The 11,290-nt window shown below is 46.7% G+C and overlaps 1 protein-coding gene across 6 annotated transcripts in view; it reads right to left on the minus strand.

Moving 5' to 3' along the window:
• The window catches only part of ARHGAP27 (Rho GTPase activating protein 27), a 69,367-nt gene that overhangs the window by 48,997 nt on the left and 9,080 nt on the right, over positions 1 to 11,290 (minus strand). The window contains exon 1 of one of the 6 annotated variants that reach the window (XM_019523569.1): positions 6,142 to 6,248. The exons of 2 other annotated variants lie outside the window; for them this stretch is intronic. Coding sequence is in view for 2 of the 4 variants with exons in the window: in XM_019523566.1 (XP_019379111.1) it covers positions 2,191 to 2,235 (45 nt within the window). In the remaining 2 variants the exon portion in view is untranslated. Of the gene's footprint in view, positions 1 to 1,953; positions 2,025 to 2,190; positions 2,316 to 2,424; positions 2,548 to 6,141; positions 6,249 to 11,290 lie in introns of those variants that run through there. 3 more of the 6 variants (XM_019523567.1, XM_019523566.1, XM_019523570.1) reach the window with 3 other exon arrangements.

Here is an 11,290-nt window from a genome sequence, read left to right on the forward strand (position 1 = left end):
AAAAAAAAAAAAAAAAAAAAAAAAGGAGAAAAGCAGCACAGAAATTACTCCCTGGGCTGCCCCCTAGTGTCCCAGATTAAAACAAGAACACAATGCAAAGTGGTTTTTGCCTGAGTCTGCAGACAGCCGCGTCTGGGAACATTAAGAGGCATGTTTGCCTCCATTCACCATGCAGCATTAACTTTTGACTGTGCCGGTCACAAGTTAGCAGTTACCAACACTGCTACTGGATAAAACAGCCCCCCAAAAAGAGGCAATTGTATTATGCAAATCTATTACAATCGAGGTCTTATTCTGTTCTGAGTACTTGAAATAAGGGTGTCCACCCATACCCAACTCCTCTCTGAGCAGGGAAAGTTGCAGTATCAAGAGATACAACAGGAATAGGCAAAAACAAAGTATGATTAAGCAAGTCCATGCATTTCTCTAACCCCCAGGAGCACAATCTTTTACAGGTGCTGTGCGCTAGCCCCAGGGAGTTCACCCACACTGAATTCCCAAACCTGTCATTGTGATCCCGTCATACAGTTCACTTTGTACTTTTGTGCAAGTGGCACAGACTGATATTTGATGATATTTGAGAACAGAAAAGATTCTCCTGCCGCAGGTGTTAGCCCAGACTGTAAACCACAATAGCAGTTTTCATCTGCTTCCTTTTCAGTCGACATGGTAAGTCAGGGCAGAAGCTAGTCAGAGACATTTGGAAAGGGAGCATGGTCAGGTCAGTTGGTGACAGACATCTAGAGGGATTCTAAGAATGCTCTCTGATCCCCTGACTAACTTAAAAAAAGAAGTTATGCAATTGGAGAGGCCAGAAACAACACAGATTTTTATAGGGAACTGATTCACAACTGAAATAAGCTACCAAGGGAAGTGGGCAATTCCCAATCTCCTGCCGTTTTCCGGTCAAGAGTGGATGCTGTTATGAAAGACACTGTAGTCAGATGCAAGTCACTGGGCTCAATGCAAGAGTAACCAGGTGAAGTTCAATGGAGATCAACCCAGATGCACAAGTCCCAAGCCTCAGGGGAAACCAATGGTATCTGGGGTTTGCTAAACAATCTTAAAGGATTAGCAAGTGAAGGGGACCCTGTGACTGTGATAAATATGGGGTTTATTTTGCCTGGCTCAGAATTAACCATTTGTACCAACTTCTTTATTCCAGATCAGAGAACTAGAGAGTCCACTCCAGAGTTGAGTCATGGAAGTGCAAAGGTACATTTTGTTAGCAAGCAAGAAAGGAAATTTCTTATCTTCCACATTGTCTCACTCAGTGCTGTGTACAAACAGTCAGCTCTAACTTAATTCAGCTTCATCTCAGCAGTAAATGTGAGGCATACAGATTTAATGTCTTCCAGATAAACAGTGCCTCAGTATGGGGAAAAAATTGCACATGCACTCTCCAAGAAAGATTGTGGATGAAACTCTCAAGACCTGTATTTGCTAAATTTGACCTTGTGCTTTGCAGTCACGCAAAGCAAACCAACCCATTTCAAACTCGAAATGTCCTCCAGATCCTTAAGGAGAAAGCTATATCAGCAAATAAATCTTCCATCCCCAGTTAAAACACTGTAGCAAAGTAGAGTGAATAGAGAGGAAAAATCATGGCTGTATGCAGAACTCTAGAGTAAAAGAACTTATGCAAAATGCTGACTCAGTTGCTTGAAAGTTAGGAAATGCCAATGTTAAAATTGCCTGTGTAACTTTAAGTCTTATGGGTATGCATTATGATACAATTTTTCATTACATAATTGTAGGCTGGGTTTTTTTTCCCCAGGGGTCCTCTGCCATATTCAATGCACAGGAGATTATACAGCTGTTCACCATTTCTTTTTCATTCAACACATAGCCCTCACCAGCCAAGCACCCCACTAAAAAGAAAAAAACTCAAGGCTCTTTCTTCAGTGGTCATCACAGCAGTAATCAAGTGCTGCATAAATATATGGAATTTACCTTTGTGGCACATGTATCATCACCCAGAAGGGAAAAGGCAATTAAGGACAGAGTCCAAGCAAGTATCAATGAGTTTTAGGCATCTTAGTTTCCAGCTGTCTGAAGAGAGGTACTGATACTTCAAATGCAAGTAAATAGTCAGGGTTTTTGCCAGTCCTGCTTCAAGTTTGGTAGACAGCAAACAGGGTGCGTAGAATTAGGCCTTAAGTCTTAGCTCTTGGGAAAATCTTACCATACCTGCATAAAAGAGATGAGACTGAAGGGAGGAAGTAAAGGCAACATGGGGGTAACAGCTGTTCTCCCTAACTACCCTTCACTAGAATAGGCCCTACTCCCATTGCCTAACCAACACTCCCTTCCTCAGCCCCATCGTTTCCCAAATAAATTTTCCCTTACCCCAGACATGCACTTATAAAATCTAGTCTCTAAAAAAGGAAAGGGGGGAAAGTAAAGCACGCCCCAGGCCCTTACCTGAGGGACAGCAGTTTCCAGCTGCAGGCAGGTACCGGCCATTGAGGTGGTCCTTGTTCCCAATCAGCTTCTACTTTATCCACAGCCCTTGCAAGATAGGCTAAGAAAAGCATGCACTGCACTAGCAACCATTTAGAAAGCCAATCATTCTAGCACTGATTGCAGGTGGTGTATCCTATGACTCTGTATAAACAGGGCTTGCCACCTACTTCCTTCCTCCAAAGCAGAGCAGTGAGAGGGAGTGGCACAAGCTGGTCCCTGCACATCACAGGAGCTGCTGGGATGAGCTAGCTGGGTGCAGGAAGAGCATTCATTTGAACCTGTTATAATTTCAAACTGCATGTCTGTGCCTGGGGCATCATGAGCCTCCCCCCCCTGCTCAGTGCTGTGTACTCCAAGAGAAGTTACGCTGTTTCCCTGAAGACTGCCTAGGTACGGTGCACAACAGGGAGCTCCTGTTCTAACCCGCAGGCCCTGGCAGGCTGGTCTGGTCCTGTAGTTTTCCATAACCATGACCCTTATAATGCTGGGAGCGCTAAGTAGCCAGCAGCAAACATGTTTTGCCAGATGAGCTACCCACCTGGAACAGTCCCTGTCCCCTTAGATAAGGGGCGGGCAGTTATTTTGGGCAGAGGGCCACTTACTAAGTTTCAGAACGCCATCGAGGGCTGCATGACAGGCAGCCCAGGGCAGATTAATATTCATTTTCTAAATTTTTTAGGGGCCCCACGGGCCGGATAGAATGGCCTGGCAGGCCACATTTTGCCCACCTCTGTCTTAGATGAGTGCTGAGGCTTTGATGATAGCCCCTGTGAACCCCATGGGGAGGCACAGGGGTGCTGGGGACACATGAGAGCCTACCTGGGAAGAGAGTGCTGGATAGGAGCAGGTAGGGAGATGCCAAGAGGGGCTTGGGCAGTATTGTTGATGGGAGGAAGAGATGAGATGGGGAAGGTTAGGCCAGGGACCAGCAGGCAAGTACCAGAGGCCTGGGCCTAAAGTGAAGCCACTTGCTGCCCTAGAGTGGGAGGTCTTGGGTAGCAGCAATGAACCAGGTATATCCTGGGTGGAAGGACCATGCTTGGATAGCGCACTGCAGTGCAAAGCCACTGGTCTGAGGCCTGAGGGTAGAGCTCTGAATAATTTTATCAGGCAGCAGGTTTAAAACAAACAAAAGATGTTCTTTTTGAATGAAGCGTTAACTTAAAAAGGTGTATTCTGCTGTTGGACAAAGCTGCAAAACACCCAGCTACCAATAAGCACCTTGCATCCTTTTCAGAATGGAAATGTAATCCAGCCCCGGCCTTGTAATGACTCCACTGGCCCTGGGTTAGCAACCATGTGCTGAGAGGCGGTATGGGCCCCAGCTGGTCCTTGTCTTCTAACTTCCATAGCTCTGACAGCCTGGTGGTGAAGCTGAGAGGCTAGCTGAGTAGCATAAAGCCATTTTAGGAAATGGATCTAACATTGGCCTGAAAATCCCACACTCATTCCTGCCTCCCTTGCCCGCCTGCAGAATCCAAATGTTGGGTAAGTGCCTCTGCAAGACCCTTCACTGCTCGTGGCATCACCCCCAGCCCCATCAGGAATGCCAAGAGAAGAACCTTCTCCAGCCATCACATGGGATTAGCTCTTTAGTAATCACAAATGCACGAAGGATCTTTGTTAATTCAAATCAATCTGTTCACCGGCTAGAAAAGGTCACTCAGTGTGGTGCTTCCAGGAGAGAATTAAACGTTAACTGGAGTGATCCCAAATGCCAGCGCACAACGTCTAATACCTCTTTAAATTAAATTGAACTTTGTATTTCTAACACTTTGAGGTTTGTCTTGAAAGAAAACCATGATCACCCAACATTTTATTTCCTGAGACTGTGTACATGCAGAGTGCCCGTGCAGGCATGCAGAAACTGCACCAAGTATATGGCTGTATTTGTTGAAAAGACGCATGTAGTATGGAGGTATATGTATATAATTCTATATGTTACAAAACACAGGTGTATATATAGTGTCCGCTAGTCATGGGAATGCATTGGACTAACAGGACACTTTGAGAGACATTCCTACACCTAAAACAATATGCCAGCATGCTGAAGTAACTAGATTTCTGTGAAGTGGCTAAATTCTGTGCGCTTTTCAGGAGGATAACACTGAACATTGCCTGATTGCTTATACATGCCCTAGGAAGGGTGCTGCTCCTTGTTAGGGTCTCTTCTGGAAGTGGCACTTAAACCTGGTAGCAGTTTCACCAGCAGGCTACTATTTGGTTAAAAAATGAAGTCAATCCATGCTAGGTAAATGACAGGCTACTTCAATCTGTGCCACTTTGAAATGGCCCAAGATTCCTGGAAAAATTCTAGTATGGGAAGAGACCTGACTGTACCAACCAACTGGCTTGATTTTGGTGAAGTCATAAGGCGTGAGATTAGAAAATCAGTTTACCTGGGAAATGTAGAGTCACAAGACAGCACACATGGATTGAAGGCACCTTTGGATGGACATGTTCTTATGCGCAAAGCACTGTGCCCGCCTGGGTCACTTCACTCCCTGTGTGTGCACAGGGCTCCCCAGCACTGCCAGTGAGGCAGGGAGAAAAGGGATGGTCCCACAGAGGAACTTTAGTCAGGGCGGGTGTTTGGAAATAGCCTTTCCCATTATCTTGCCAGGTAATTCCCTGTGAAGCAAACAGGCTGACCTCTACTCTGGCAGACAAAGATCCTGTTCCCTGCAGAAGCTCTGTATCAGGACATGTGTATATAATAGGAGTGAGCACGTGGGGGATACCAGGCACAAGCCCTGTCCTCCACTAGGGCAGACTGCACTACCCTTCACGTTACTGCCTTGTGAGAAGAAAGCAAAGGGGATGAAGGAGTTTATGTCCACCTACCTGACCAATAAAGGGGCAAGCCCCAACTTTTTTTTTTAAATTTTCTGTACTCCAAGCCAAATCAGTCAAATCAATTCCAAATCTGTGAGTCAGTCCAGAACCATAAGTGGCCCTACTACCAGCAAACATCCTCCACCCCCACCAGGGGCTTCAGATGTTACCAAATTCTTTGGCAGGCATCCTACTTGCAGGCCCAAGCCCAGAGGCTTGGGGTGTGGATGCCCAAGTTTTGCTTGCCCTCAGCCATATTTTTTTTAAAGATTGTTTTTGTATTCCAAGCCAAATCAGTCAAATCAAATCCAAATCTGTGAATCAGTCCAGAACCTTAAGTGGCCCTACAACCAGCTAGCATCCTCCACCCCCACCAGGGGATTCAGATATTTCTAAAGTCTTTGGGGCAGGCATCCTAGGTGGAAGCCCAAGCTCAGAAGCTTGGGGTTCAGATGCCCCCAAGTTTTGCCTGCCCTCAGCCATATGGCCACACGAGCAAGCTAGGGAGGAGCCTCCCATTTCCATAAAGTGGGCTTTAAGCCCCAACACCTTGGGGGTGCTAAACTACAGCAGAAGAACAGTTATACCTGGGAGTGCTTAAGGAAAACTACCTTCATGGACCCAGATACATGGTGTTTCCCCTACCAGGCCACACGAGCAAGCTAGGGAGGAGTCTCCCCTTTCCATATAGTGGGTATAAAGCCAAGCAAACCCCAACACTTTAACCCCTAGGAGGCCCCGGCTAGTCTCTTGCTTAGAGCCTAATCCTGCACCACTTCACCTATAGACACCTGCCCATCAGTGTCCAGTGGCAGTAAGAAAAAACTACTTGCTACTTACTTGTAGTGAGGTGCCTAGGGGCTGCCTGAGACCTCTGGATGTCCAAGGTCCCCACCTGTCTGCCACTAGGTTGGACGCCTTCCACAAACACCTGTCCCTCCTGCTTGCAGTGCTTTCCTTTCACTTGCACATCCTGGGTCAGGTAAGACAAACACCCTCATTTGCATTGGGCAGGGCTAGTCCTCCTTGGACTTAACCCTTTTCTGGCTTCACACTTGGCGCTCTCTGAAAACCAGATTCTATTAAGGCTTTTCAAATTGAACCCCTGGATACTGAAGCCCTGGAAAGTTTGGCTCTCTGATTTCAAATCCTGTTTTAATACATTTCCAAACATGGCCCTGATCAGATGAGTGAACGCTGCATAGAAGGGCATGCTTTTACAGCTACTAAGATTGGGTTTTGGTTACGTTTCTGGTGGCCTGCCCACTCGAGGAAGACTTCCTGACCTGGAGCACAATGGAAACCAGAAGAGGTAGGAATGGGCTTGTTGACATGGTGATTTGTTAAATGTGACATCTTTTAAGGACCAAGAACACATCAGTACATTGGGACCAAACTAAAATTTGGCAGGAAGATGGTTCTTATATCATGGATGTCCTATGGAGTGGGCATCTATTTGGATTTGTCATTTAAAGCCCTGTAATGCAGACAGACTTTGTATGTGGCATCTGTTTTGTGGCTAATGCAGGGGCAGGCAATTCTTTTGGGCAGAGGGCTGCTTACTGAGTTTTGGCAAGCCATCGAGGGCTGCATGTCAGGCAGCGAAGGGCAGGTAAATATTAATTTTCTAAAATTTTTAGGGGCCCTGCAGGCCGGATAGAATAGCCTGGCGAGCCACATCCAGCCCACAGCCTGCATTTTGCCCACCCCTGGACTAATGTAACAAGGTCACTGACTGGGCAGTGTCCAGAGGCTGAACATGTCACCTCATTTTAAAAGTGTGATATGCTGCTGCTTGAGGTATATCATGTGAAAGAGCTGATATTCAGCCCATCAGAGATGATGATAAAACATGGTGGAACATTTCTTTAAAGCTGGTGCAAATTTTTCAATTTTAGCAACTGTATTTTCTCACATACATACCTACTTTCCCCTCAAAAATCAGCCCCCCAAAATGGAGGTGTATTATGTGGGGAAGCTGATTTTCTGACTGGGATAAAGCACCCCACTTTGATTCCTGCTCCATAATGCAGCAATTGTGACATTATTTTTCAAGCAACAGAGGGAGTCTCAATTGATATAGTGCCTCATTTTTTTTTTTTACCCCAAACGTGTTAGCAGTCCTCTTTCCTTTGTAACGGTCTTGATGTTCCTTTAATCGGGCTAAACCTTTTTAGGGCATTTTTGTTGTTTGCTAGCTGTTTCTAGGCTCTCTTTTCCTATTTCACAGCCTTGGAGACTGTTTTCTTCTTTTCAAAAGCATGGAGACAGATCAGACTTCAGCAACAGCTAGGGTTTCAGCTTTAGTTAAGCAGCACAGGGAGGGTGAATCATCTGAAGATTCAGCTCTGTCCCTGCTGTATGCAGCCATAGCTCTGGAAAAATCTTTTCCCCTTCATTCTGTCTTTCAAAAATAAGGTGTGCATTATATCCTGGGGTGCACTCTATGCAAGCAAATACAATATTCTGAATGAACAATAGCTAATGAAAATAGAGATATTATAGGAAAAAAAAGGACACATAACCGAGGTAAGCTCAGGGCTGGGATCTCTACTTCTTGTTCCTAATTGCCCTGATGTTTTACAGTCAACTTGTGGGAAAACCCAGCTTCTGAAACTTGAATTCCTGAACTCCAAAGTTGCAACTCGTCCCTGCAGGGGATGAAGGAGTGCTCTGAAGAAGTGTTTGCTCTCCCTGCCCCAGAGGGTGCTCTGAAGTAGCTACGTCTCATTCGCCCTGTCGTACTGTTTATATTACACCTTCAAGCAGCATGAGAGGAAAGCAGCAGCTCTTAACAGCTTTGCCATCATACTCCTGTAAGGTAGGGCTGCATTCTTACCTCATTTGCACAACTGGGTACAGTGTGCAGAGAAGGAAGTGAAGCCAGGTCCCCAGAGTCTTAAGCTAATGCCCTAACCACTCACTAATCCAGCCTTCCTAAGGGTGGTTTTGTTTTTCTATTTAAATAAACAGAAGTAGGAAATTCAGATTAAAGTCACAGAACCACAGGGCTGCAGGTGACTAGAAGGTCACTTAGTCCAAGCCTGCCTTCCCCGGCCCTGAAAGGAGGAAGACTTTATAGCAGGGGCGGGCAATTATTTTGGGCAGAGGGCCACTTACTGAGTTTTGGCAAGCCATCGAGAGCCATGTGACAGGCAACCAGGGGCAGATAACTATTCATTTTCTAAATTTTTTAGGGTCCCTGCGGGCCAGATAGACTGGCCTGGTGGGCCACATCTGGCCCGGGGGCCGCATTTTGCCCACCCCTGCTTTACAGTAACCAAGCCATGCCTGACATGTGTCCATGCCTCTTACAAACCTCCAGCAAAGGAGATTGCACAGCTTCCCCGGGCATTGCAGGACTAGGAAGACTGGACAGTGAAACCCACAGGAATCAGGGTGGGGCAGTGTAAGCTGCCTTTAGCTGAACTCTGCCCTCGGGCACGGGTGATTTTAATGACTCACTTGTATGCTGGGTCCTTTATTGCACTTGGAACATGGCATGGAGGGAATGAGGCACTGCTACGTAGCAACTGTGTAGCACTGTCCCTGTTCCCAAGCGGAGACTTCCCTTGCTGGAAGTACAGTGGCCATCATAGAGGACATTCCAGTTTTCTGCTACTCTGTCCTCTATTGATATGAAACCAGATGCCTCTATGACCTCTATTTTTCTCTTCAAGAGAAAAAAGTCAAGAGCAAAACAGAGGACATAAAGGCGTCCAGTTTCGTATCAACAGAGGACATAGGACAACAGGACTGTCCTCTATAATGGCGACCCTAACTGGAACCAAGGAGCCAGAAATAGAAAAGCCAGGGATCTCGTTCGTTTTGGTTTTTTTGTGGTGTTTCTCTGGGGCTGCTAATATTGAAAGGAGCTGTCTGGATTCAACTTCTGCTTTACTTATTTTGAGAGAGTTTCCTTAAATTAAAAATAGCAGCGAGGGTTTTTTTAAGGGATCTCATCATAGCGATTCCCACAGAGCAGAAACACCCAGATGAAGGGCATTCAGCCGCTGCTGAGAAGGAGCAGCAGCGCTGGGGACTTCCCATTACTGGTAGCAAAAATATCTGTGCAGAAGGGGAACTGAACAACTCGTCCACAGCGGTATTTTTAGGGAGGGTACGAGCTGAGGAATTCATGTCATGCAGATAAAGCCTAAGTCCACCTGGCCCAAGTGAGCTGAAAATAGTAGCCTTGTGGCAGTGTGGTATGTGGCTGCTTCTTTACTGGGAAGGGCGTTGTGCAGCTGCCTGACGTGTGAAGCAGACCAGCTCCTAAACAGGAGCTACTTGTGACTGTGCAAGCTGCATGCCTGACCAATTGGGCTAGTAGTGAAGGCTTTGCACTGGGGAGCAGTGAGTTTGGTAGTTTACTGCCATGTCATGCGTGTTCCTGTGGGCAGGGCATGTGCTTGGGAGTAGAGACCTGGGTGCTCTTCCTGCTCTGCCATAGACCTGTTAGGTGGCCTTCAGCAAGCTGCTTCCTCTTTCTGCATGTCTCTGTCAGCACCTGTTCTTTGTCTGCAAGGCTGCATGCTCTGCCCTGTAGAGTCTGTCTCTGCCTAGGTGCATGTGCACAGCACCCGGGAGCACTGGAATTCCCCCGCTAAATCAGACCCAAGGTCCATCTAGCCCAGCGCCCTGTCCTGAGAGTGACCAGGAACTGGCGTGTAACCAGTCCTACATCCCCCCCCCCTTGCACACATCCACATTAGGTCTCTTCCTTATCTCCAGTACGTATGGCCTTTGGGCTGGAGCATGAGGTTTGTGATCCATTCCATAGGGTCCTCCATTGCAGGTTACTGCAGCTCCTGTTAGCTGTATAAACATCTTATCCCATTTTCCAGTTATGGCTTCAACTGCTGTCAGTACTAGGGAGTCCTGAGCTCTAATTGCACAGGGTCGTGCAACAGGACTGGCTTTGCTGGTGTTGAATTTCCTGCCTTCCACTTGATTCAGCCTCCTCTGTCTCTTGCCCTGCGAATGGGAAGCCTCATCCACTCACACAGGCTACTACTCATCCTTTTACACCCTCTACTTAGTCACTGGCTGTGACCAGAGGTGCTTTTGACTGAAGTGTGGCAGGGAGCAGCGGGTGCTGGGGAGTGTGCATTGTGGGAGTGTTGTCAACACAGTGAATTTAGATCTTGGCCTGGGCTAGTGGATCCACAGGCACAAGTTTAAGTGAGCCTATGGGGCCTGAATCGTTGTGTTGCCCCCAAGTCTGCCTTACCCATAGACTTCCCCACTTCACCAGTTTCTTCCCACCTTCTCAGGAACTGCCATCAGTTGGGCCCCCGGAGGTCCTTCCCTTCAGTTGACACAAGGACTCATCCATCCAGCACACCTGGGGGACTACTCCCTTTGTCTCACCTAGGGACACCTCTCACATCTTCCTTTCTCACTCACTACCTTGTCTTTTCTTTATGCTAGAACATCTCTCAGCCAGGCAACTCCATACAAGTATGACTGTCCAGCCCCCAAGCCCCACCAGTAATATTTCCTTTCACATGCATACACGCCAAGCTACTGTTTCATATGGAATCAAGCTGTGCTGAGTTTTGAGACTGACATTAGGGGCAAAACTGCCAGAATGTCCTTGTTCAAGGGGATAAAGGTGCAACGGATGGAAAAACCAGGCATGTATCCTCACAGCAAATTCTGACATGCCCACAACTGTTTTTATCCCGAACATGGGTGGAAAAAATAAAATACGGAAACTTTTAAAGAAACAAACAAAGTTCTGAACAATTCCAATTGGGAAGCACCGCAAGGAAACTTCTGTTGACAACTTGGTGCCTTGCTGGGTTTTGGAAACATCAATGATGCAATTTTCCAGGTGCAGATAGGGGAATTTTAAGGCTCTTTTCCCATCGTTCATGTTCCAGGTGGGAAAAAGTCAAAGTAGGATTTTTCTGGTAGAAAAAGGGAAAAGTGTCTTTATCATACCACTTCTTTCTCTCTCTCTCTCTCTCTCTCTCTCTCTCAC

The sequence above is a fragment of the Gavialis gangeticus genome, unplaced genomic scaffold (genome assembly GCF_001723915.1).
Source record: "Gavialis gangeticus isolate Ggan-Ray unplaced genomic scaffold, GavGan_comp1, whole genome shotgun sequence".
In the NCBI taxonomy this organism is placed as follows: Eukaryota; Metazoa; Chordata; order Crocodylia; family Gavialidae; genus Gavialis; species Gavialis gangeticus.